A 27,518-nucleotide genomic window follows, 5' to 3' on the forward strand; every position below is an offset into this window, starting at 1 on the left:
TTTTTGATATTAAAAATCTCGCGAAGTCAAGGTTTCGCATGATGGACTCCTACAGTATCAGAACCAAATATCTATTCACATTCTCAGCTGTTTGGCATGCGTTCGTTGTTTTGCGACAGACTTCATATTACCTCTAATATGCTTTCTTTAGATATTCCTAACGAAGAAGATGTGGATCGCGTATGCAGTCCTTTTGTAAAGCCATAAAGGTAGAACTTCTGTATCCGGTCTTATAAGTCGGCAAAGCGCCTCCTGACCAACACAAACTTGCCTAAGCGGTTAATTTCTATTTCCACCAGCTGGGAGAGATATATGAAAGTCTGAGTTCCCACGTGTTTAAGTCTTGATCTCGCACAGCTTCTACAGCTGGCATCAAATAAGATTTTTAACCATACAGCATGGACGCCGATAGGTCAATAACATGTTTGAACTCCCAAAATCAAAGAAAGCTTGCCCTGCTGGAAGCAAAGAGCTCACTGCAACTCTTGCGATTACCATTCATTATCAAATCATTTATTTTAACAATTAATAGTTGCCATATTTCATGAAGTAATTCTAAAATAAAAGTCTTAATTCAAAGGATAATATATTTTAATAGCAAATAATTAATTCCTATTGACAATGTTGTGCCACAATTCGATTAATCCACGGTTGCACAGCTCTAATGCTCGTATAGACACCAGGATAGTTCGCACGACCGCAGCCAGTACCCCACGAAACGATGCCATACTGTCGACCGCGAAACATTAATGGACCACCAGAATCGCCTGCACAGGAATCATTTATGCCCGGCAAGGAAGCGCAAAACATTGTTCTACTTAAATCGTCTTCACCGTCTTGCCGATACTCGCGATTGCACTTGCTCCGTCTAATGACACGCACTACAGCGGCGCGCAAACCCACAGCACTCCTACCATCCTCACGCCGGTTACCCCAACCATAAACACGTGCACGCTGTCCCGGTCTCACAAAGGCATTACTGAGCTTCACCAATTGCACACGCTGACCCGTCAAAGATGTGTCCAAACGCAAAATGGCTACATCAAAATTGTTCGTTTTTTTCCTGTACTGCCTCGGTATGAAAATGGACTGCACAGCGGACCTTTGGCTACTGTTCGAGAGTAGCGTTGAACCGGCTTGTATGTCGAGGCGAGAGGCAGACGTGCCGACGACACAGTGGGCAGCAGTAAGCACACAATTGTGACGCAATAAAGTGCCACCGCATATAAATTCGTCATCCCGACGAAGATTCACCATAAACGGTGCGCCCCGTAACGCTACGAAATCACCGCCGATGATCTTCTTGGTTATGGTGCTTTTCGTTAATGACGGAACTTGATCGGCGATCGTTATATTTGTGGCAGTAATGTGTGGAAAATAGTTGTATAGAACTAGATAAATTAGCAAAATGCCGAAACTGCACGTTTTATGATTCGACATCGGGCCGACAACTTTCACTCTATGTCTTTCAGCAGTATTTCAATGGCACTTTAGTAAAAGAAAACAGTCTGGCCTTTCCGTCAACCTTTTATACTTTTCAAGCTACCGCGTCCATGATCTTCAATTGTTGTTGTAAAGCGCTATTTATTTATTTTTATTGCTTATGTTACATTGAGAGAGCATATTTACATAATCCACTTCCACTTCGGCGCTCAACAACTGGCATTAAGCCTTGTAAAGTCGTTGGGAAATATTTATTTTGGAACTTGAATTACAAGGCCTACACAAATTGACCTTGGCAGTAAATATTTATTTAATTGTTAGGCATTATAAAAAACAGAATTGTTGTATATTTTTTACATTAGTTGAGTTGCACTTGTGAATGAGCTTAGCGGTACTTTAAGCGCACCAAAATGAGACTCTCGCCTACGGTAATCTTGTTATTGTTCATTCAAAGGACTTTGGCGTACCTGGCAACTAGCGAAATACAACGTGAACGACGCATAGTCGGCGGTGAGTTGGCACGAATCGAACAAGTGCCACATTTGGTGAATATACGTTTGAATCGCTACTTCCATTGTGGTGGTTCGCTGGTGACGCCACGTTGTGTTTTAACGGCAGCTCATTGCATCGGCCACAATTCGCCGAACGATTTTGTTGTGCGAGGTGGAAATACTCGGCTGTCTGATGTGGAAAATCGGCGTACAGTTGAACAAGTTTTCGTACCGCCCGAGTATAATAATCGCACATTCGAGCATGATGTGGCCATTATGCGTCTGCATACGAAACTACAAGGTGTGAATATCAAACCGATAGCAATCGGTGACTTTGCGCTCGCACAAGGCGAATATGTAACCGTTTCCGGTTGGGGTCTCACGCGTGAACATGCTGTCCTACCACCGAATCATATGCACACGGTGCGTCTTCGTGTTTTAGAGCAGGCGCAATGTAAAGCCTTCTATGATGATTATCGTAATGTAAGCGACACGATGTTCTGTGCGTCGGTGCCGGGTGAAAAAGATGCATGTTTGGCAGATTCCGGTGGGCCTGCAGTGGCGCGCGGTCGCCTTGTCGGTGTTGTGTCGTGGGGTAAAGGGCGTGAATGTGGTCGCGCCGATTCGCCGGGTGTCTATGTGAGATTAAATATGGTTAAGAAGTGGATTATGTCTGTACTGTACAAACACTGTTAGGAGACTATGAAAATTTATCAATAATAATGCGTTAAATTTAAGTTAGCATAGGTTGGTTTATCGGGAATATATATAATAATAAATATAATAATATCTCTATTACTTACATTGTATCAAAATAATCATATAGTTACTTTAATACAAATAAAATGAGACTGAAATAATATAGCAGATTGGCGATTTTTTTTACTTTTAGAAAATTACTATACATGAAGAAGCTTCGAAAATGTATTTGGAATATGTATTACAAAAATTGACTACCATTTAAATGGTGACGAAACGAACGTGCGTATCGTCAACTGAGTTGAAGATCACGCTCTGGCATTTAAATTGTGATTTTGAAAACGTTATCTTATATTTTCTGTTTGAAACAGGTCCAATCTCTGTTGTTCCTGTGTTTTGAGTAAGTGTGTTCCTCTAACCAAATACTGTAATAGATCGTTCTTAAAACAATATGAGATAATATGGTTTTATCTCACTTTGGTCTTCTATTTACTCGGCCATAAGTAAGTGATTTGAATTTAATTATTTGGCGACACTGGAGAAGATCAACAAAAATTACATATTTTTCGAAGTAAAACTTCGGGGTTTGGAAGCAGAAATGATGCTGAATTCAAGGGTACATTCCATACTTTCGTACGGCGCACAGTGGCACCGCTCCATACATTTCTTGGAAAAAAATAGAAGGAGTGGTCGTACAACAATGAAACTTTGCAGAAACACTTCTCTGGACTAAATTAAGAAATTTTGAAAAAATCTTGGAAAACCGCCCACTGCCACACCCACCTCCCATATAACTGCAATTGCCAAAATTTTTATTTTTGGACCTAGGGACTTGAAATTCGGGACACTTCTTAATTGAGTTCTCCTGATGAAAAAAAAATTAAACTTAAACGCGAAGTGACGTTTTTTATACCTTTACCTTGATAAAAATCCAATATAATATGCAATGTTTTAATTGAATATGTAACAGGGGAAAAATTGTGTTAGTTTTTATTTGTAATATTATGCAAGCACCATATCTTTAACAATGGGATCTAGTTCTAAAGAAATTTTGTTCGAATGACGCCTTAAGCTACTTATGTAAAGATCCGAAGTTATAAGAAGTCTGTTGAAGACATCAGTATTTGTTTAAATTCGATCATACTTTCTCGAAAACATCAATCGATACTTCCTGTAGTCTTTGTTGTTGGCTTCCTGGCATTAGTACTTTGTGCACAGTAACAGGCATAAGTATAATTTAAATTTGTCACTATCAATTTTTTCGCCACATGTAATTATTTGAAGAATTATCCTGAATCGATCGATAAGGTCTTCATTGACGCCAGTAATATCCGCAACCAATTGTGGGTTTAAAAAAAAGCCTTGACGTGTTCCCGTCGTTAGAAGTTCCTGTACTTTGTTGAACAAAATCAACTCGCAACCGCATTTTATCTTTAAAGGCTGCTTGTATTTTTAATTTATTTTGTATTTTAATTTCTTTGTTTTGGAAGGTTGCAGCCCATTTCTGAAATAGTAAATTATAAGCTATATGGAGAATGCATTCCATAAACTTGATTCTAGCATGTAAGAATGAAATTCCCAATTCACATGCCTCAGGCTTAATTGTTTTCATGGAAACTAACTCTAAGTTGTTCATTTCAGTAGGTTTCGCTCCACAAATGTAGCATACTGCTGCTGCAGTGGTATGTGTCACCATCTGAGTGGTTTTACCATCCAGCATTGTAAAAAGAAGCTTGTGTAATACAATAATTTCCTTGCCCTTTACATGAGAGCCTGAAAGTATACTACATTTTTTGTCTTATTGACCATTTGTATAAAATATTGGAAGTGACTTTTGAAATTAAAATCGATGTTACTAAAAGGGACGGTAATTGGCGGTTGTTTTTTTTTTAATTGAAAGTACAGACTCGGAACTTTCATTTTTTTACAGTAAGAGGGCTAAGCAAGGCAAAGCACATAAAGTTTTTTTCCATCAAAAAATGAAAAGTTGATATTTTTTAGTATAATTTTTGAAAATTTATAAAAATTAGCTTATTTTACCAATTTCAATAAATTTTTTTTTTTATAAACAAGTAGGTGCTATATTTTCACTAAAAAATAAAAGAAAAGCCATAGCTGTAAACTTACACACAAAAAAATTCTTTATTTGGACAATAATTTTAATCGGATATGAATTTAATTATTTGGCGACACTGGAGAAGATCAACAAAAATGACATATTTTTCGAAGTAAAACTTCGGGGTTTGGAAGCAGAAATGTTTCTGAATTCCGTTGGATCTATAACCACATACCATACTTTCGTACGGAGTGTCAAGAGACTTGTTCCAATAAGCGGAAATAACTGTGTGAAAAGTGTTTTAGCAGTTAGGTGTTCTTCATTATTTTAATATATAGAAAATCCTACCCGAATTCAGTGTATTTGGGTGAAAATTTATGGTGAACCTGGTCTAATTGAGCGAACGTGCCAATTTTGGTTTGCACGATTTAAAATTGGTAATTTTGGTTTGGAAGACCAAGAACGTCCTCGACGGCCAAAAGAGTTTGAAGAAGAGTACCTGGAAGCAATATTCGACGAAGGTTGTTGCCAAACTCAAGCAGCCATTTCAAAACCATTCAAAGGTGTCGGATACACCCAAAAGCAAGAAAAAGAACAGCGGATTGTGAGTAGTGATGAAAATGGATCCATTAGAACAACACTAAATGTTAAAAATCATATGTGAAAGCTGGCCAAACAGCCAAATCAACGGTAAGCCGAATATCCATGACGATAAGGTAATGCTCAGTATTTACTTGGATCAGAAGTGCATGCTATATTATGAGCGTCTAAAACCAGACGCAACCATTAATGAGGACGATACCGACAACTCAACAAATTGAAGCGAGCCAATAATATTCCATCATGGTAATGCTCTGCCTTATGTTGCAAGAAGGATTGAAAACTATTTGGAAAACAGCCGCTAGGAAGTTTTGTCTCACTCAACTTAATGTCCCTTTGGAGTGCCATTTGTTCCGGCCGATGCAGAATGCCTTTACTGGAATACGGTAAAAAAAATCGGTTGGATTCATTCATGACCGTCAAACCGGCGCATTTATTTTGGTATGGAATCCAGAAATTGCCAGAAATATGGGAAAATGTTATAGATTCAAATGGGCAATGCTTTGCATAAAACTATTGTAGATGTTTTTCTTAAATAAACGTTCAACTTTTGGCACGAATATAGTTACAGATCCACTACATGTTCGATTTGTTGTGGTGAATAGAAGCAAAATATATCAAGAGACGCCTAAAAGTAGTCCAATTACAAACTGCCAATTCACAATTGTGTTGCAAAGTGCGACATTTTTTTGTTGTTGTACATACTCAAAATGTTTTGTCATACGAACAATGTTTGTGCTGATTATAGTAACTTAAAATATTCAATCGTGAACATTTTCGTGTGATTTAGACAACTATAGGCATTAGTGGGACCAGCGTAATATATTTAATATTGCTCGATTATTTTGTAGTAGAAAAAATGGTTTTTCTTTAGATCTCTCAATTGTTCAAAAAAAGGCTCGAGTCGATTGGTCGAGAGAAATGTGAAAAGAATATGATAACGGTGTTTCGAAACATGTCTATGGCAACGTAAACATTTGCTTGTCTGTTGTTTTTCTCTCTTCACCACGATAAGACGAGCTCTCATACATCGCCTGACTCAACTGCATTTTTGAGCACTCAAAACATCGATTTGATGAGACGTTCTCCATAATTTAGTAATGCTTGGCACCGAATGACTTTTTTCATTCCTGTTCATAACGTTTTTCGACACCTTAAGAGGCGGTTGATGTGTTCAGAACGCATGCTTTGGAGATACCTCAATCAGAGTGGTAAAAGTGCTTCGACAATTGGTTCAAAGGCATGTAAAAATATAGCTCTTAATAGATAATATTTTGAATTTAATTTGGCAATTTTCGAGGAATCCATGTTTTTGTTCTCTAATCCCGAAATATAAAAGGCAAACTACTTAAAAAAATAAATTTTACTTCTTCTCTACTTGCAAAGCTCCGAAAAATCATTTTTGACAGCGCTTCTTTGGCCTTTGGCAATTCTTTCTTTTGTAAGATTGGACAGCCTGCCTTAATATCTTTTCCAAGTAGAAACGATCAAAACTTGGAAAGATAGTTTACATTTTTTCAGTATCTTAAATGCATAATTATGTTACATTATAGAAAAATCATCACATGAAACCTGTTAGTCTTTCTGAGGCTTATTAGACACTTTTTTCAGTCCAGCCAAAATTCGTATAGATTAGATAAATTAATGAGGATTGCTCAGCGATCTAAGGTCTATTGTGCCCTCTAACCCCTAAGTTACAACGACTCACCTAGCCCTAGCATATTGATAAATTCCAATAAACTGCTAGGTGTTATTGTGAGATACTAATTTTGAAACTTGGATCCAAGAGCCTTTATCCTGCATCTACAGACAGCTGTGCAGTCAATTAGTAGGCGTTCTGGAGTTTCAGGCTCCACGTTGCAGAACCGGCAATTCGCATAAGAAGCTAGGTCCATGCTATATACGTGCTTTTTGAGTTTATAATGACCAGTGTAGAAGGCGATAAGTAGTCTGAGTTTATCCCATAGGAGGCTGCTTACGTATTTATTTATAACCACCCATTAGCAACTTGGCATGGCGCATGCCTTAAGAGTTGTTGTCAATACCTTTTCCTACCCACTCCTTCATCCTTGCGGAACAGCTCTTTTATGGCATGTGGACTAACCGCAATGAAAGGTTCGTATTCTACCATGTTGGTGGATGCTGTGAAGCGGGCGGGCTCATCAGCGAGTTCATTCTACCCCAGATAAGGTGCACATGGTTACGATCTGATAGAATGTTTAATCGTTCTATAAACTCCTGCACCAATAGCGATTTATCTCGTAGGCAGAGATCGCTTTGAGTGCCGCTTGACTAAATATATGATAATTGCGATGGTTGCATTGGAGGTTTATCTATATGCATCGAAGCAAAGGCCTCTGCTTGGAATATGCTCGAAAAAGTATCTATAAGTATGGAGAGTTCGGTGCGTGGTCCTGCGACTCCTGCGCAAATTCCCTCCAACGTTTTCGAGAGGTTCGTGTACCACTTCATTGTATTATTCCTAAGCAGTAGCTCGAGAGCGAAATCGTTCGATTTATCCTTACTGCTGAGGGTAACCTTGAACTGCCTAATGAAGTTTATACTTCTGGTAATGCTGCCCCTTGGAAGAAGAGCCAGTGGTATTTGCCACTTAAGTCCTTCATGCGCTGGGAAGAGATTACCTTACCTATATGGAGGAGATACTAGTTACGTGAAGGAATTATTTAGTTAAATATAAACACTTTGACAAATATCGAAATATTCCATAGTACAAATGACGTACTTGTTAATTAATGTTTAATTGCTCGTTAGTTTCATAACTTTCTCTAACTTTTTTTAACATAAAAAAACTAATTGCGTACGGGGGAAACGTGATTCGAAATAATGAGCAATTTTTGCATACGTAATACTAGAGAAGGTAATACCAGCAACGCTTTTCAAGCCCGTAGTTTAAGCTTAGGAGTGGGTAGGTTATATATGGTAGAACAAATATGAAGAAGGAAGAAAATGTTAAAGTTGTTAGGCTGCAGGGGCTTCCATCAAACACAAGTTCGCTTAAACATGTTGAGAATTCAAGGTTTAGATGAATGAATGAACGAACGGGACGAGTTATAGAATATAAGACGTGCAATTTTTAACGACTTTTACACTGTTATCAACGATATTGTTCGGGACTTTCAATACTATGAACTAATGAGTTTAAAGTCACTAACCTATACTTAAAATATTTATGAGATAATTAAAAGCAGATATAATGTAGAATGTTAAAACTTGTCAAAATAAATCTAAATAACTTTCTTTCGTGCGAAAACGCGAGTTTAGGCTTGACTTCAATAAATACATAGTACTCGGCTGTGAATGTACTCAGTTTCAAAAGACTACGCTATGGGTTTCAAACTAAAGTTAATTTTCCAACTAGTGATATATCTTTCATGGCACCACATACCTTGCACAGGCATTGGCGAGAGAATTGTGGGTGGCACCTCGGTTACAGAGAAGAAGTACACCTATTTTGTGCGTGTGTATTACCAAGACTCATTCGTGTGTGGTGGATCGTTGGTGCGGAATAATGCGGTGGTCACAGCAGCTCACTGTGTCAGCGACGCCAACGTAAACGGATTGCGTGTACATGCGGACACTATTAACTTAAGAGATGAAGGAATTGCGAGAAAAGTTAAAAAAGTGGTGATCCCGAATTTATACAATGAACGTACCTCGAACTACGATGTTGCTGTGTTAATACTCGCCTCTGCCGTACCAAATTCTAGTTTCACAGCAATTCAATTGCAAAAGACTGCAGTGACTGTTGGTACGAAATGTGTGGTTATCGGTCATGGGAGCACAAAGGAAAGTGAATTTAATCCGATACAATTACAAGAAGTTTGGATACCGGTGTTGAGTCGTACCGCTTGCCAACTAAGATACGCAGGTGTTGCATATATTACGCGGTATATGCTCTGTGCTTGGGAGTTGGGAAAAGATTCATGTGCAGGTGATTCCGGTGGACCAATGGTATGTAATGGACGGCTAGCTGGTGTTGTATCATGGGGTGTGAAATGTGCGGATTCCAGATTTCCAGGCGTTTATACCGATATCAGCAGGGTTTATACTTTTATCGAAAGAACGCTTGAGCGGTTTAAGTGAATTTTAGTAGTTTTCTAAGTATCGAATTAACGACTATTTGGAGTGAATCACTAATACGAGTTACTTCATCTATGAAAAATGCATATATCATAACACAAATGTAAAATAAAAGAAAACAGGCATACCACTTTGCAATAGTAGTACATTTTATCTGACAGGTTTGTCGTAATAATTTGTCGAAATTATTTTAACTGCAAAAGCAATAATTTTTTTCGAAAACATGCGTTCAGCCGCTTCAGGTGTTGAAAAACGTTGACTTATACTTTGCGGGAATAAAAATATTTTTTACGGGAATTAAATAAGTCATTTCGAGTCCGAAGTCAAGATTAGACGCCGGATGACTCATTACTTGATATTTTGAGTACACAAAAGTGCAGTTGTTTCAGTCGATGTGTGAGAGTTAGACATTGCGTTGTGAAGAATGAACCGTCTGGTTTTCTTGATTTCTTTACAGACAATTGACAAACAGATGGTCGTATGTATATCACTCAGAATTTATTTGAGTTGTTCTAGTGGCAAGGTTGAGGTATATCCAGTTGCTTCAAAAAACAGGCACGCATTTGGTTGGAAAGTCTTCGTGCGCGAACAATTTTTTGATCTTGATCTTGTGAATCTTGAAACAACCATGTTAACTGATCTTAACTTTCAAGTGCAAAGCAGTAAAGTTCCAAAGTAAGCAGGAATTAAAAAAGCAGAACAAATGGTTTTTCAGCAAAATCAATTTATTTTATTCAAAATAGTCTCCTTCTGCTTCAATACAGGTTTTTGCACGGTCCAAAAGCATGTCAAACGAGGGTTTTAGCTCGTTGGACGGTATGGCCGCCAGTATGCCGGTGCAAGCCTTTTGAATGGCCTCTACGTCTGCATAACCCTTCTTTTTCTTGGGAAAATGTATTTTTCCGAAAAGAAAGAAGTCGCACGGTGCCATATCAGGTGGTTGAAATGTGATTTTTGGTCAAATAATCGGTCACAATGATGTCCTTCGAATGTTGGATTCTGAGCAATTTTTGGTCGTCAGTCAATTTGTGCGGAACAAACCGTGCACACAACTTTCGTAAGCCAAAATGTTCGATATGCGATAAATCGATGTTTTGGAGATGTTCAATTCCATTTCCATGAATTTCAGTGATGATTTCGGCTGATTTTTGATGAAGTCACGCATAGTTTCGATGGAATTCCCGGTGATCAGGGATACTGACACTTAAAATGCAATAACTTCACTTCCAATCGATCAAATGTCATGAAATTCTCACCGGAAAATCGATTAGGATAGCAGATTCTAACGCAGTCGGCATATAGATGGTGCCACCAGGGGCGCTAGATTCAAAAAGTCCTGTTTACTTTGGAACGATCCTTGTATGTAAACGTAACAAATCATTTTAAAAATCTGGTCAACCAGCCAAATCAACGGCAAAGCTGAATATGCCTTACGACAAGTAAATTAGCTGTATTTGATGGTATCGGAAGAGCGTGCTGTATTATGAGCTTCTGAAACGAGGTGAAGCCATTACTGAAAAAAGCTTTCGACAACAATTCATCAAATCGGAGCGAGTGATTGCCGAAAAACGCCCGGAATTGGCAACTACGCACGAGACAATAATTTTCCATCATGAACACCCTCAGCTTTATGTTGTAAGACCGGTTGAAAACTATTTGGAAAACAGCAGCTGGGAAGTTTTGCCTCATCCAACAATCCTCGTTGACCTGATACTTATTTGTAAATGTTTTCTTGTTTGTTGTTGTTCAAGAACTACATTAACATTCCATATACATATGTACATATGTATATTCAAAGTTATGACATTTTGCGTATTGTTTCAGCAACCATTGTACTCAGAAATAATATGCAATGTTGACAAATTATTTAATGAGTTTTTTAATTGCTTTGATCAATCAAACGCAAAAATCCCATATGCGTACATATATATGTGCATATATACTTACATTTATGTATATATGCAAATTTTTTTAATTCAGCAAATAATAGCTATTCTACTGTTTGATACAGATTCATATTCAAATTTGCAAACCAAAGCACACAGGGTGAGACAAGAGCATTTCGAGAGAGAAATTTACTATTGCGTAATATTTTATAGAAGTGCTAAAGAAAATAGACCATCGCTGGGTTCCAGGTTATCGAGCTAAAAGGACACTACGTTGAGAAACATCGCTTTTTTTTTCAAATTTTCATTTTGCTTTTGTAGGTTATGTATTTATCAGCCAGCTAGCTGTCAAAGTAAGCGCATATGTTTGACATTTCTGTTAAGTACGCTTTGGCGATACCGCATACCTAAAAACACCCGTTATTATAACAAAAATATTTCATCTAATTCGAACGGATTCCAAGAGAACTAGTTTGTAATTATTGCTCTCCCATTATTGTAATAAAATTTTACTTTAAGCGAAATGGATTCAAAAATGGAAGTTTTTCCAATATTCACAAAATTTTAGGGTATTCGTTCGTCAATAGGAATTATTTCCTGTGAGTCGGGCCTGTGATTGGTTTTTATTCTTGTATTTATTCGGTCTGCAGATGCTAAACTCAAAAGTTTACCTTTTTTACGAATATGAAACTATTTTTGAGAACAACTTCTCTACAGCGCCATCTGACGATACAACCTTTACCATCGTTATTTACAAAATATATTAAAAATATATCGAACTTCTTTAACTTGTCTCAAGTAATGCGTAAGCAGTCTGGGGGCAGGGGAAAATACATGATAGAAGGAGGAATGTTTTATTTGGCAGCTCACTTAGTGGGATGACGTCATCTTAACTTTATGTAAAAAAAAACACTTGAACTTTACTGCTTTTATTGATTTTTTTGTTAGGAAACTAAAAGCGACTCTAACAGCGAAGACAAAGTGCTCATTTTGTTGACGAGGTACTATTATGACCGAAGCATTGTATAAAAAGGGTACATGTCGGGAACGCATGATGTTAAATACCTAGAGGTTCACTTTCTTTAAAAAAAAAATCTGTATAATTTTGCTCTGACTGTAGTTGAGACTGAGCTCACAATTGAGAGTGTAAATAAATGATAAACGATAGGGACTTCAACATCTGATATAAATATATATATATGTAGTTCTAATAACTGATAAGCTTATGGGTAACGAAATTATTCAATATAAGCTTTTGTAAAGTTCGCACAAAATAAAAAGTCACGAACTGAAAAATAGAGCTAGAACACAGCGATACACTCACAAATGCGAAACGCCGATTTCGATAAACTCCACAGGTGTATATAGATGTGTGTATCTATAAAAACACTAGGCGCACACGGGAACATACTCAGTTGGGACAGTGACATGCTATGTGTCAATTCAGTCGACAATTACTTTTGCAATTAATATTATATTTTGCATTTGGCCATATTTATGGGCAACAAGTGTCCGAGCGTATTGTTGGCGGGAGTGCGGTGACACAAAAAAAATATCCATATTATGTGCGTCTGCACTATCGAGGAGAGTTCAAGTGCGGCGGTTCGTTGGTGCGGAACAATGCTGTACTCACGGCAGCACACTGTGTCAAGGGCGGCAGTGTGAAGGCGCTGCGCGTACACGCGGACACCATTAATTTGGGCGACACTGGAGTGGTGAGAACGATCAAGAACGCGCTGGTTTCAAAAACATACAATGCGGCAACACTAAATTATGATGTAGCGGTGTTGATACTCTCCTCTGCCATACCGAGTGCTAGTTTATCGGTAATATCATTGGAAAAGAGCGCGGTCGCTGCCGGTACGAGTTGCCTGGTTATTGGTCATGGTTACACCAAAGAAAACGGCGTCGTCTCACGACAATTGCAAGAGATCCAAGTGCCTGTCGTGAGTCGGGCAGTTTGTCAGCGCAAATATCGCGGTACCGGCGCTATTACACAATATATGATGTGCGCTTCGGAACCGGGTAAAAAGGATTCGTGTTCGGGTGATTCTGGCGGTCCGATGATATGCAACGGTAAGCAGGCTGGCATTGTTTCATGGGGTATGGGTTGTGGGCGTGTCAAATATCCGGGCGTTTACACAGATGTAAGCAAGGTGTATAGTTTCATTGAAAAGGCACTTAAAAAGTATCCGTAAGCAGGAAGTGAAGCAAAATTGTATGTGATTGCAATAAGTACTGTTATCTTTGCGTGACTTAATACTATTAAGATTAAAGATATTGTAATTATTTAAATGTAGTTATTTATAAAAATTATAATCTAAAATTTTGTATATATTGTACATATGAATGTATTATAAATGGTTTCGTATGCCGGAAACAAAACTAAGCACAAATCAGGTAAGCCTTGACTTTTAACAAAGGAAATGTGGTTATTCGAAACTGTCGGCTTTTTGGAGCCAAATTTGAAATTTCAAAAGTTAATTTACATTGTGACAAACAAGAAACTGATTATGAGGATATCAATTTATTGGGTTGACTTTAGTCGATATATTAGTCAATTAATGGCCATTATTTTTTGAGCATAATGAGATTTTTGTCCAGTGAGTTTAAAATTATGATATCACAGTCGCAGGCCTGTTTCATTAGGGCTAACAGAATATCCCTGGCGACAAGTAAATGGAAACTATTTGGAAAACAACAGCTGGGAAATTTTGCCTCAATCGCCCTATAGCCCAGACCTTGTCCCTTTTGACTATTTGTGTGGTACGCCCTCTCTAGTATACGGTTCACATCCGAACAGTGTATCAAGGGCTCCAATAGCGAAGGCAAAGTGCTCATTTTGTTTGCGAGGTACGATTATGACTTAAAGTATTGTATAAAATGGTTTCATCTCGGGAGCCCAGGAGGTTAATTGCCTAGAAGTTCATTCTGTAAAAAAAATATTCTATAACTTTGTTCTAACGGCAGTTGATACTGAGATCACATTTGAGAGTGTAAAAACTAAATAAATGTATGTGTCATGTGTGTTATATATGTGTACAGTTGCGGTCAAATTCTCAGTAGTGTGCAACCGTAAAAACGGAACTGTTAAAAAGTATGCGATATCGCCTTTATAAAAAATATATTTCATACCATAAACCCGAACAGTAAGTAAAACAAAAAAACTCATTTCAATGAATTATAAATATATTAATAAAACTTATTAGGAATTTTGGCGGTCAAAAACTTGGTAGTTTAACATATTAAACCCGAAAGTAAAATATTATTTTTTTATTTCTTTTTCAAAATGGATGTTGTTTTTTTTTTAATGAAATTACTTAGTATTGAGTTGCGTAATCTTTATTTTCAAGTATTGCAGCACAGCGTCATGGCTTTGAGTCAACAAGTTTTTGGCATCTTTCGTTGGAAATAGACCCCCATGCGTTCTTCACAGTCTCCCACAGCTGGGTGGTTGATGTCGGCTTACATCTTGCTATTGCCGCCTTGACATCAGTCCACAACTTTTTGACAGGATTGATATCTGTGGTCTTTAGCAGCCATTCCATTACCTTTACATCCCTTTCCTCAAACCACCTTTTTGCAACTTTACTTGTGTGCTTGGGATCGTTGCTGTGCTGGAACATCCAAACAAGCGGCATTTCTTCATTTGCATATGACACATGGTTTTCACAAGTATTTCGACATACGAATCAGCAGTCATGTTTCCCTTAATTCAATGAATCGGTTCTACGAGTATGCTTTGCCAAGAAAGGCATGCCTAAACCATGATACTCGCATTTCCATGTTTTACCGATTTTGTTGTATACTATACTTCGGCTGGTATACGGTATTGGGTGGACGTCTTACATATTGACGCGATCCCTTTCCGCCATACTTAACAAATTTCGATTCGTCTGACCTAGTCACTGGTGTCACCGCCATTTTGTCGAAGACCACTTTAAAGGGTCTTTGGCGAATCGAAGTCTTTTTTCAACTTGCGTTTTAGACAATAACGGCAGTTTTCTTGGCCTGTACGCACTCATGTCGTGATCGCGTAAAAGTCAGCAACCAATAATATTTTGGATTTCGACATAAGTTTTGCCATCAGAAATCAATTTCTTTTTTAACCAGAGTAAAGTCAGTCGGATGTTCGAAAATCCTGATGTTAATTATATAGGCCATGTTTTCGCTTAAATTTATCTATTTTATCCACAAAGATACACTGTTATGAATAAAACACGCTCTCTTTTTTCATTGGAATAACTCACATATTGGCCGATATATGTGGTACAAAGTCATCCCGAAATTTGAAAGTCTTTATATTAAATATATTGGGGCTAAGGGAAGTATTGGTTCAATTGAACCCATTTTTGGTATACAGACATATCATTATAAGAGATGGATCCCTTAATTTCAGTTATATATGTATATGTATATCACACATTGACCGACATTTTCAATCAAAAGTCAACTATAGGTACCGGAGTCTAAAATTTAATGTCTCTGGCCTTTAAATTTGGTGTTTAAGATGAGGCAACGCTCGTTTTCCTCATACAGTAGGTATCGGTTATATGACGAAACGCTTGATTTCTACCTTTGGTTATACACAAAATTTTCATATTTCAACGTCATATTCACGGTTTTATTATATGATATTGGTTTTTGGAATACAAATCGTTTATAACAAAAATATCGCGTTTATGCAAAAAAAATTTCAGCAAAATTAAATCGTACCACAAATTTTAATCTGTTTTAAGGGGTAAGGTGATTTTCAGAGGTACAAACAAAAGTATATTTTGACATTTTTTTGAATATATGTATTTGGCATATTAAAGGTACATATTTGAGCAATGTCTTCTGAACTTTTGATATAAAAATGTTGAAAATTCAGCCGATGAGACCTTATCTCCCTGGGTGTCTTACGCAAAAAGTGCTCTCGCCGTGGACAGCATAACTTTTTATTGGTTCATCTAAAATTACAAAACTAAGTACATTCCGTAAGTACATATATAAATCTCTTTTTTGAACGCAGGAAATAAAAAAAGAAATATTAAAATTTTAATTTTTTTCTCAGACTTTGAAAAAAAATCTAATATTTTAGCAAAATTTTCGCCATTTATTGATTAAAAAAAAATCAGATGTAATGAAATAAAAAAATAACTAAAAAAAACAGATAATGTTATTTTAAAGATGTGTGCACAATTCGAACTAATCGGTCCAAAACTTTTCGAGAAATCGTGTACAACGACTTTAAAAACTCAGTTTCGAGAAAAACGCGTTTAAAGACGGCGCACTTAGCCCAGCCAGCCTCAACCGCACAAGTTCTCAAGACTGTATCGCCGAAACTATTACTCGGTTCAACTTGAAAATTTGGGACAATATTCTAGAGGTGTTGTAGAATTTAATAAAATACAGAAAAAAAAAACGATTTTTTTTAATTTTCAAACCCACCTAACACCTTAAGCACACTGAAACACTGAATTCATTCTATCGATTTATCGACTGTCAAACATATGATTTCGTAATACGAGTACACCTGCTACAATGTCGCTTCGTGTTCTAACAGCCAAATAAAAAATTGGAGCTTGAAATTATCTAAAAACTACCAAAGATCAAAAAATCATTGCGGCTAAGTACCAGTAAGTATTAGCACTATATGACATATTAAAATCAATGAGGGCAAGATCCGCGCCATAACAAATCCCAATACGAAAGGGGAACTCTGTTGCCCTGGTTTACCCAAATTCGTTCTCAAAATGGAATTGCTAGCGGATCTGTGCTGTTTTCTAACGCACATGAATTTGCTTTTAAATTAAATGAAGATTATGTGCCAGACCGTAGTTGGTCGCAGCGTTGCAACAAGTCCAGAAGCCTTCGTCTCTAACCGTTTGCCTCATATTCTGGACAAATTTTCTCCCGATTGCATATTTAATGCCGATGAAAATGGAAGGTACAAAGGCAAGTATGAGAATCCAAAGGGATACAACTGCCCTTATACAGCCACTTGATTAAGGTATCTCATTTAAAAATGTAATACCGACAAATCTTAATTAAAAAAAAAATAAATTTGTGTGTTGGAGAAGGGCCTATCTACAATATAATTGAATTCCTGAAATCACTCACTATTTTGGAGTATATGAGTTATGCAAATCGTGCTTGGAACTTTGTTAAGCAGCAAACAATTAGTAATTGTCTAATTGTAGAAATTCGTTAATTTCAGGCAGGCAATGACAACATTTAAGTTACAGACAGATTGCAGCCACTGAAGGTGAAAACTATGAATGGCGCACACTTGATAACGAATACACTCAATGCGGTAATGAACTTGTCTGCTTTGGTACCATGTCCGGAGAGGATATTGTTGCGGACGTATTGGCAGTCAATTAAAATTCAATTTAAGATGGGGAAGTGTTCTTGAAATCTGATACTTGCATTAAACACCGCTCAAATCTTAGACTCGCTACATGTCTACTTTTTGCATAACAATATAGATCCCTTAGAGCATTTTTAAGACATTGAAAATTTAATCCAAGAAAATTCTGAAAAACAAAAGTGCCAGAAAAAAAAAGATTTTTTAAGTAACACCTGAAAATTTTCAAATGAAATGAATTGAATGAAATCAGTCCTCGACCGCCAAAGTAATCGGAATCGTGCCATAAAAAAGTATGATCACATATTTAAAAGAATGTCTAGCACTACTAAGAATTTTGCCGAAACTTTATGTGCAATTCTGATGACTGATATACTTATGGGTACCGAAATTATTCCATATAAGTCTTTGTAAATTTCGCACGAAATAAAGAGTCATGAACTGAAAAACTGAGCGAGAACTCAGCGATTCGAAACGTCGATTTTGATAAACCCTACGGATGTATAAAAGCACTACGCGCCCACGGGAACGCATTCAGTTGTGCCAGTGACTTACTATGTGTCAATTTAGTCGACAATTAGTTTTGCAATTAATATTAGGTATGGCATTTGGCCATACTTATGGGCAACAAATGTTCGAGCGTATTGTCGACGGCAGTGCGGTGACGCAACAGAGATATCCTTATTATGTGCGTCTGCACTATTATGGAGAGTTCTCTTGCGGCGGTTCGTTGGTGCGGAATAATGCTGTACTCACGGCAGCACACTGTGTCAATGGCATAAATATGGAGGAGCTGCGCGTACACGCGGACACCATTAATTTGGGCGACACTGGAGTGGTTAGAACAATCAAGTACGCGGTAATTCCAAAAGAATACGTTATGGCGAAAATAAATTATGATTATGATGTAGCGGTGTTGATACTCTCCTCTGCCATACCGAGTGCATCGGTGATACCATTGGATAAAAGCGCGGTCACTGCCGGTACGAGTTGCCTGGTTATTGGTCATGGTTACACCAAAGAAAACGGCGACCTCTCAGAACAATTGCAAGAGATCCACGTACCTATCATGAGTCGAGAAGTTTGTCAGCACAAATATCGCGGTATCCGCGTAATTACACAATCTATGATGTGCGCTGCGGAACGGGATAACAAACACGCACCCTGCAAAGGTGATTCTGGCGGTCCGATGATATGCAATGGTAAACAGGCTGGCATTGTTTCGTGGAGCGTGGGTTGTGGGCGTGTCGAATATCCGACCGTTTACACAGATGTTAGCAAGGTGTATAGTTTCATTGAAAAGGCACTTAAAATGTATGCGTAAGCAGGAAGTGGAGCAGAATTATATGTTTTTGCAATAAGTACTGTTATCTTTGCTTGACTTAATGCTATTACGATTAAAGATATTGCAATTATTTAAATGTAGTTATTTATAAAAATTATAATCTAAAATTTTGTATATATTGTACATATGAATGTATTATAAATGGTTTCGTATGCCGGAAACAAAACTAAGCACAAATCAGGTAAGCCTTGACTTTTACTACCGAAAATGTGGTTATTCGAAACTGTCGGCTTTTTGGAGCCAAATTTGAAATTTCAAAAGTTAATTTACATTCTGACAAACAAGAAACTGATTATGAGGATATCAATTTATTGGGTTGACTTTAGTCGATATATTAGTCAATTAATGGCCATTATTTTTTGAGCATAATGAGATTTTTGTCCAGTGAGTTTAAAATTACGATATTACAGTCGCAGGCCTGTTTCATTAGGGCTAACAGAATATCCCTGGCGCCAAGTAAATGAAAACTATTTAGAAAACAAAAGCTGGGAAGTTTTGCCTTAATCGCACTATAGCCCAGACCTTGCCCCTTCTGATTATTTGTGTGGTACGCCCTCCCTGGACGGTTCCCGTCAGAACATGGTGTCAAGGGCTCCAATAGCGAAGACAAAGTGCTCATTTTGTTTGTGAGGTACGATTATGACTTAAAGTATTGTATAAAATGGTTTCGGGAGCGCAGGAGGTTAATTGCCTAGAAGTTCATTCTGTAAAAAAAATATTCTATAACTTTGTTCTAACGGCAGTTGATACTGAGATCACATTTGAGAGCGTAAAAACTAAATAAATGTATGTGTCATGTGTGTTATATATGTGTACAGTTGCGGTCAAAATCTCAGTAGTGTGCAACCGTAAAAACGAACTGTTAAAAAGTATGCGATATCGCCTTTATAAAAAAAAAACAGTAAGTGAAACAAAAAAAACTAATTTCAATGAATTATACTTAAATATATCAATAAAATTTATGAGGAAGTTTGACGGCCAATAACCTGGTAGTGTAACATACGTAGGCTGCTATATATATTTCTGGACTAGGCAACACTAAGTGTTGCCAGGTGCAATCTGACATTTCCATTGGAAAGTTTGACATTTTTTAGCATAACATCACTCAGAACGTTTTGTCATTTAATCGTGAATTGTTTTATTTACAGGGAATTAAAAAATTCATCTCGGCCAAAAAATGAATTAACTCGTGAACATTTTCGTGCGATCATTTTTCACAACTTTCGACGTGGATTATCACGACAAGAGTGCATCGATGAACTAAAATCTTTGTATGGCTATGAAGCACCATCCTATAGCACTGTGAAAAACTGGTACAACGAATTCAATCGTGGCCGACGCTCGCTCAAAGACGAATTCCGTGAAGGTCGTCCAAAAACAGCCGTTGTGCCAGAAAACATCGATGCCGTACGTGAACTGATAATGCAAGACCGTCATGTAACATACCCTCAGATAGAGGCATGCCTATGCATTTCTCCTACCAGCATACATTCGATATTGCATGAACACCTGGCCGTAAAAAAGGTTTGTTCTCGTTGGATCCCGCACAATTTGACAATCGCTCAAAAAAGGCTCGTGTGGATTGGTGTAAAGAAATGCAAAAAAAATACGATCGCGGTGCTTCAAAAGACGTTTATAAGATCGTCACAGGTGACGAATCATGGATCTATGCGTATGAGCCCGAAACAAAACAGCAATCGACCGTGTGAGTCTTCCAAGACGAGCCAAATCCAACGAAAAAAAAAAACATTTTCGTTGATAAATATGAATATTTTCATCATTAGGCCAGAAATATATATAGCAGCCCTCGTATTAAACCCGAAAGTAAAATATTATTTTTTTATTTCTTTTTCAAAATGGATGTTGTTTTTTTTTAATGAAATTACTTAGTATTAAGTTGCGGAATCTTAATTTTCTGGTATTGCAGCACAGCGTCGTGGCTTTGAGTCAACGAGTTTTTGGCATCTTTCGTTGGAAATAGACCCCCATGCGTTCTTCACAGTCTTCCACAGCTGGGTGGTTGATGTCGGCTTACATCTTGCTATTGCCGCCTTGACATCAGTCCACAAATTTTGGAGTTGATAGCTGGGGACTTTAGCAGCCATTCCATTACCTTTACATCCCTTTCCTCAAACCATCTTTTAGCAACTTTACTTGTGTGCTTGGGATATGACACATGGTTTTCACAAGTATTTCGACATACGAATCACAAGTCATGTTTTCTTTAATTCAATGAATCGGTCCTTTACCTTGCCAAAAAAGGCATGACCAAACCATGATACTCGCATTTCCATGATTTACCGATTTTGTTGTATACTAAACTTCGGCTGGTATAAGGGTATGGTATGACGTCTTACATATTGACGCGATTCCTTTCCGCTATACTTAACAATCTTCGATTCGTCCTACCATAAAATGTTCCGCCATTTTGTCGGAGACCACTTTAAAGGGTCTTTGGCGAATCGAAGTCTTTTTTCAACTTGCGTTTTAGACAATAACGGCACTTTTCTTGGACTGTGGGCACTCATGTCGTGATCGCGTAAAAGTCGGTGTACAGTTTCAATAATTGCAGCTACATACATACATACATTAAAGGCATCTTTTGACAAAAGAATCGATTTATTTCGCTGACATTGCTGGCTTTTTTCCATGTTTTTTATTACTTGGTTAGTACTTGATAGCGTTACGTACCATTGTGAGCAACCAAAAATATTTTGGATTTCGACATAAGTTTTGCCTACAGAAACCAATTTTTTTATCAGAGTAAAGTTAGTCGGATGTTTGAAAATCCTGATGTTAGTTATATAGGGACAAGGCCATGTTTTCGCTCAAATTTATCTATTTTATCCACAAAGATACACTGTTGTGAATAAAACACGCTCTCTTTTTTCATTGGAATAACTCACATATTGGCCGATATATGTGGTACAAAGTCATCCCGAAGTTTGAAAATATTTATATTAAATAATGGTTTGTCAAAAAAGTCTTGCGGTATTTTTATTGAATTTTTTTTTTTTTTTATTGAAATTGAAATGAAATTTTGATAACTCATGCCCAGCTCTTGACCGATGCTACGGCTGCTACTATGCCGGTCTCTTTCGACCAATTCAGCGATTTTATCGCAATTTTCGACGACAGGCCTTCTGGAGCGTGGCGCATCTTCGACCACCTCTACACCAGAACGAAAACGTTGAAACCATCGTTGTGCGGTAGAAATGGAAACTGTATCGGGTCCATAAACTGCACAAATTTTATTGGCGGCTTGAGATGCATTTATGCCTTTATCGTAGTAGTACTGTAAAATATGCCGTATTTTCTCTTTATTTTGCTCCATGTTTGCGACGCTATAACTCACGAACGACTTAAAAGAAACGACAATCAATCAAACGCGTGTTAGCGTGTGAAATGAGCTTTCCAAAAAGGTATAGCATGACCCGATGCGACGAATAAAACTAGAACTACACGCTTTCAGCGCCAACTAGCGAAAATACCGCAAGACTTTTTTGACAACCCAATATGATTTCGTAATACACTTGTAACAATGTCGCTTCGTGTTCTAACAGCCAAATAAAAAATTGGAGCTTGAAATTATCTAAAAACTACCAAAGATCTAAAAATCATTGCGGCTAAGTACAAGTAAGTATTAGCACTATATCGCGCATTAAAATCAATGAGGGCAAGATCCGCGCCATAACAAATCCCAATAGGAAACGGGTACTCTGTTGCCCTGGTTTACCCAAATTCGTTCTCAAAATGGAATTGTTAGCGGACCTGTGTTGCTTTCTAAAGCACATGAATTTGCTTTTAAATTAAATGAAGATTATGTGCCAGACCGTAGTTGGTGGCAGTGTTGGTGCCAAGGCGAAATGCTGAAGCAACTGGCGAAAATAATGCAACAAGTCCAGAAGCCTTCGTCTCTAACCGTTTGCCTCATATTCTGGACAAATTTTCTCCCGATTGCATGTTTAATGCCGATGAAAATGGAAGGTACAAAGGCAAGTATGGGAATCCATAGGGATTCAAAACTCAAAAGCATCGTCTCACATTTCTGTTTCTATGCAATGCAACCGGCAGGTACAAATGTACATATCGAACAATATTATTGGATTTTTTTGTTACCAAATACAACTGCCCTTATACCGCCACTTGATCAAGGTATCTGATTTAAAAATGTAATACCGGCAAATCTTTATTAAAAAAATAAATTTGTGCGTTGGAGAAGGGCCTATCTACGATATAATTGATTCCTGGAATCACTCACTATTTTGGAGTATATGAGTTATGCAGATCGTGCTTGGAACTTTGTTAACGAGCAAACAATTAGTAATTGTCTCTAAAAGGTAGAAATTCGTTAATTTCAGGCAGGCATTGACAACATTTAAGTTACAGATGAGATTGCAGCCACTGAAGGCGAACACTATGAATGGCGCACACTTGACAACGAATACACTCAATGCTATAATGAACTTGTCGGCTTTGGAACCATGTCCGGAGAGGATATTGTTGCGGACGTATTGGCAGTCAATTAAAATTCAATTGAAGATGAGGAAGTGTTCGCGAAATCTGATACTTGCATTAAACACCGCTCAAATCTTAGACTCGCTACATGTCAATTTTTTGCATAACAATATAGATCCCTTAGAGCCCTTTGAAGACATTGAAAATTTAATCCAAGAAAATTCTGAAAAACCAAAGTGCCACAGGAAAATAAAAGATTTTTTTAAGTAACTCTTGACAATTTTCAAATGAAATGAATTGAATGAATTTAGTCGCCGACCGCCAAAGTAATCGGAATCGTGCCATAAAAAAGTATGATCACATATTTAAAAGAATGTCTAGCACTACTAAGAATTTTGCCGAAACTTTATGTGCAATTCTGATGACTGATATACTTATGGGTACCGAAATTATTCCAATAAGTCTTTGTAAATTTCGCACGAAATAAAGAGTCATGAACTGAAAAACTGAGCGAGAACTCAGCGATTCGAAACGTCGGTTTTGATAAACCCTACGGATGTATAAAAGCACTACGCCCCCACGGGAACGCATTCAGTTGTGCCAGTGACTTACTATGTGTCAATTTAGTCGACAATTAGTTTTGCAATTAATATTAGGTTTGGCATTTGGCCATATTTATGGGCAACAAATGTTCGAGCGTATTGTCGACGGCAGTGCGGTGACACAAAAGATATATCCTTACTATGTGCGTCTGCACTATTATGGAGAGTTCACTTGCGGCGGTTCGTTGGTGCGGAACAATGCTGTACTCACGGCAGCACACTGTGTCAAGGGCAGAAATGTTGAGGAGCTGAGCGTACACGCGGACACCATTAATTTCAGCGACATTGGAGTGGAGAGAACGATCAAGTACGTGCTGATTCCAAAAGAATACGTTATGACGAAAAGAAATTATGGTTATGATTTAGCGGTGTTGATACTCTCCTCTGCCATACCGAATGCATCGGTAATACCATTGGATAGGAGCGCGGTCGCTGCCGGTACGAGTTGCCTGGTTATTGGTCATGGCAGAACCAAAGAAAGCGGCGACCTCTCAGAACAATTGCAAGAGATCCACGTACCTATCATGAGTCGGGAAGTTTGTCAGCACAAATATCGCGGCATGCGTGTTATTACACAATCTATGATGTGCGCTGCGGAACGGGATAACAAACACGCACCCTGCAAAGGTGATTCTGGCGGTCCGATGGTATGCAATGGTAAACAGGCTGGCATTGTTTCGTGGAGCGTGGGTTGTGCGCGTGTCAAATATCCAACCGTTTACACAGATATAAGCAAGGTGTATAGTTTCATTGAATATGCGCTTAAAAAGTATCCGTAAGCAGGAAGTGGAGCAGAATTGTATGTTTTTGCAATAAGTACTGTTATCTTTGCTTGGCTATTACGATTAAAGATATTGTAATTATTTAAAATAAAATATACAATAATAAATATTATAGATACGAGTATGTATGTATTATAAATGGTTTAGCATACCGGAGATAAAACACAAATGAGTTAAGCCTTGACTTCTAACAAAGGAAATGGGATTTTCGAAACTGCCGGCTTTTTGGAGCCATTGTTAATTTACATTTTGACAAAAAAGAAACTGATTATGAAGATATCAATTTATTGGGTTGACTTTAGCCGATATATTAGTCAATTAATGGCCATTATTTAATGAGCACAATCAGGTTTGCACGGCATTACGACACCGCTGAAACGACACAGTGAGTCTAAAATTACGATATCACAGTCGTATGAATGTTTCATGACATGTCATAGTTCAGAAAGTACGCCGTAGTGCGCCTTGTGATGGAACAAAGGGGTTGAGCAGTTGATAACTAAATCAGAGCCTGTACAGCTTAAATCGTGTCAAATAAAAAAGGATTTGATTTGGATCGGTTTGTTTGCATGGCTGCTACATAATATGTTACACCGGGTGATCAAGATTACGGGAGATTACGCGTGAGTAGTGCAAAGCTGTCATGTTATTTTTGTTCAGTATTGTTTTGCATTTCATCACGGAAAGACTTATAGCCCTGACAGATGAGCAAAATTAATACGCATTAAGCAACGCTAATGCGCATTGAAATTTTATGGTGACAGACGGCAACGGAACTGCTTACCTCTGATGCTGTAAACGCAAAAGAGTCGGCAGACTTCCAGCGACATCTGTTAAAAAATAGCAAAAATCGGCCATTTTTGAGCAGTGTTGCCTACTCAAATTTGGTAAATTCAGCTAAATGCACGAAATTCTTGTGCATTACAAATTTGCATTAACATGGGTCAAATGCGCAAGTAAATGTAAATTAAGCCCGCTAATGCAAATAAGCGCTGTCGTCTGTCAGGGCTATTACGCCTGAACAAAGTTTAAAAATCGTTCAACTTTATTTTGAAAATTAACGTTTTGTAAAGAATGTGTTTTCCACGCTTCACTCAAATGATGATCATTATAATCAGCGTACTGATATCCGAAACACCATCACTTATGTATGTTGAGACACAGTATTCGACCGAATAGACCACGTCCAGCACACGAATACCGTGGAGGATCGATTCGGCGTCGTTCGCAACTATTCGGACTGACGTATGGAACGACTTGTAGCATTTTACGTCGTGAAAGCGTACAAACTACAGCTTTTGTAAGGTGAATGACCTTGCCAAGTGTAATCGCTTCACTGTATGCCCTCTTGAAAAGTTCCAAGATAATCCGACGTTTTCGAGCAGAATTTAGTTTTGCGATGAGGCCCATTCCCGGCTCAATGAGTATGTGAACACGCGTAATTGTCGCATTTGGAACGAAAAGCAACCTGAAAATAATTCAAGAGCTGCCATTTTATTCAGAAAAAACAAAGGTTTGTTTTGGTTTTTAGCCCAAAACATTCTTTCTGGTAATTTACCTAATTTAATATTAGTTTTAGTATAAATTATTTGAACAGTTGCTTCCTATGTACCTCCAGTAGGTGATTACTTCCGCACTTAACGTAATTTAAGGAAACTTCGGACGCTAGTCAGTCACAGTCAACGCAAAGCACTACAATGTCGCACAGGTACTTGAAGTTAGTAATTTCTGCTTTCATGTTTATGTGGCTATGCCACAGAACAACATTAGCAGCTGATGCAACTCTTCGGATTGTTGGTGGTCAAACTACGACCATTGCTAGGGCACCATATATGGTGCAAATCCGTTACAATGGTAAATTCGAGTGTGGTGGCACTTTGATATCGACAACTCACGTCCTGACAGCTGCACATTGTATCAAAGGCAAGAGACGCGCTGGCTTCATCATACATGCAAATACCACTAGGTTATCACAGGCGGGTATAAGACGCCGCGTCTCAAGAGCATTCGTACCGCGTAGATTCACGACAGCAACTAAAAGAATGGACGTGGCTGTATTGAAGTTAGCCAGAGCTATCAATGGCACATATGCACAACCCATTGGCCTGTGCAATACTCGATTGACTGCTGGACTTAGAATGACAATCTTAGGCTGGGGAACGACTTCGGAAAGTAGTAGTACTGCATCGCAAGTTTTGCGTAGAGCAAATGTACCAGTTATACGAAAAGCGAGATGCCGAAGACAATATAGCGGTATTCAAGCTCTGACAAGGACCATGTTTTGTGCTGGTGTTCCTGGGAGGAAAGACTCATGCTCGGGTGATTCTGGTGGCCCGGCGATACACAATGGACGTGTGTGCGGCATTGTTTCGTTTGGTAACGGCTGTGCACGTCCAAACTATCCTGGTGTCTATACAAGTGTACCGATGGTGCGGAGGTTTATAAACCGCGCATTGGCACAATAATGTCAATATTTATTGTAATTTGTTTTGTTTACCGCAATAAATATTTAACCGAATTCTTAGTCGGAAAAAGTTAATAACTTTTTGTTTTATTTGTTGTTTACAGTGTCAGCTTTGCTGAAGAATTACAGCTGTAGTTTTGTTTAAGCATGAAGTTCAGGGTCAAGTATAATATCAACTACAAAATGTGCTCTACTTGATGAGTAAAAAAGCATTAAAGCAAATAAATTTTATGATTTTA

The 27,518-nt window shown here is 37.9% G+C and overlaps 8 protein-coding genes across 9 annotated transcripts in view; 6 read left to right on the plus strand and 2 right to left on the minus strand.

Moving 5' to 3' along the window:
• LOC105225168 (trafficking protein particle complex subunit 11) overlaps positions 1–27,518 on the minus strand; it is a 43,834-nt gene that overhangs the window by 5,105 nt on the left and 11,211 nt on the right. The gene's annotated exons all lie outside the window — the stretch shown is intronic.
• Positions 534–1,492, minus strand: LOC105225167 (trypsin alpha-3-like). Its single transcript, XM_011203508.3, has one exon. It carries the CDS (start codon positions 1,438–1,440, stop codon positions 613–615), a length of 828 nt encoding a protein of 275 aa, XP_011201810.2. The 5' UTR covers positions 1,441–1,492; the 3' UTR covers positions 534–612.
• LOC105225166 (trypsin alpha-3) lies at positions 1,811–2,696 on the plus strand. The gene has a single exon (XM_011203507.2). The coding sequence runs from the start codon at positions 1,854–1,856 to the stop codon at positions 2,628–2,630; it is 777 nt and encodes a 258-aa protein (XP_011201809.2). The 5' UTR covers positions 1,811–1,853; the 3' UTR covers positions 2,631–2,696.
• On the plus strand, positions 8,442–9,759 carry LOC105225165 (trypsin alpha-3). The gene has a single exon (XM_011203506.3). The coding sequence runs from the start codon at positions 8,608–8,610 to the stop codon at positions 9,391–9,393; it is 786 nt and encodes a 261-aa protein (XP_011201808.2). The 5' UTR covers positions 8,442–8,607; the 3' UTR covers positions 9,394–9,759.
• On the plus strand, positions 12,581–13,618 carry LOC125779018 (trypsin alpha-3-like). The gene has a single exon (XM_049459341.1). The coding sequence runs from the start codon at positions 12,710–12,712 to the stop codon at positions 13,472–13,474; it is 765 nt and encodes a 254-aa protein (XP_049315298.1). The 5' UTR covers positions 12,581–12,709; the 3' UTR covers positions 13,475–13,618.
• Positions 17,515–22,177, plus strand: LOC125779014 (trypsin I-P38-like). Its single transcript, XM_049459336.1, has one exon. It carries the CDS (start codon positions 18,185–18,187, stop codon positions 18,950–18,952), a length of 768 nt encoding a protein of 255 aa, XP_049315293.1. The 5' UTR covers positions 17,515–18,184; the 3' UTR covers positions 18,953–22,177.
• On the plus strand, positions 22,909–26,451 carry LOC125779016 (trypsin-like). The gene has a single exon (XM_049459339.1). It carries the CDS (start codon positions 24,045–24,047, stop codon positions 24,810–24,812), a length of 768 nt encoding a protein of 255 aa, XP_049315296.1. The 5' UTR covers positions 22,909–24,044; the 3' UTR covers positions 24,813–26,451.
• LOC125779015 (seminase-like) lies at positions 26,477–27,280 on the plus strand. Its single transcript, XM_049459337.1, has one exon. The coding sequence runs from the start codon at positions 26,513–26,515 to the stop codon at positions 27,278–27,280; it is 768 nt and encodes a 255-aa protein (XP_049315294.1). The 5' UTR covers positions 26,477–26,512.

This window comes from Bactrocera dorsalis, chromosome 5, assembly GCF_023373825.1.
Source record: "Bactrocera dorsalis isolate Fly_Bdor chromosome 5, ASM2337382v1, whole genome shotgun sequence".
Classification (NCBI taxonomy): Eukaryota; Metazoa; Arthropoda; class Insecta; order Diptera; family Tephritidae; genus Bactrocera; species Bactrocera dorsalis.

Excerpts from the sequence above, each read along its gene's own strand:
- LOC125779016 (XM_049459339.1), top strand. The coding sequence starts at position 24,045 with ATGTGTCAATTTAGTCGACAATTAGTTTTGCAATTAATATTAGGTTTG.
- LOC125779018 (XM_049459341.1), top strand. The coding sequence starts at position 12,710 with ATGTGTCAATTCAGTCGACAATTACTTTTGCAATTAATATTATATTTT.
- LOC125779014 (XM_049459336.1), top strand. The coding sequence starts at position 18,185 with ATGTGTCAATTTAGTCGACAATTAGTTTTGCAATTAATATTAGGTATG.
- LOC105225167 (XM_011203508.3), bottom strand. The coding sequence starts at position 1,440 with ATGTCGAATCATAAAACGTGCAGTTTCGGCATTTTGCTAATTTATCTA.
- LOC125779015 (XM_049459337.1), top strand. The coding sequence starts at position 26,513 with ATGTCGCACAGGTACTTGAAGTTAGTAATTTCTGCTTTCATGTTTATG.
- LOC105225165 (XM_011203506.3), top strand. The coding sequence starts at position 8,608 with ATGTACTCAGTTTCAAAAGACTACGCTATGGGTTTCAAACTAAAGTTA.
- LOC105225166 (XM_011203507.2), top strand. The coding sequence starts at position 1,854 with ATGAGACTCTCGCCTACGGTAATCTTGTTATTGTTCATTCAAAGGACT.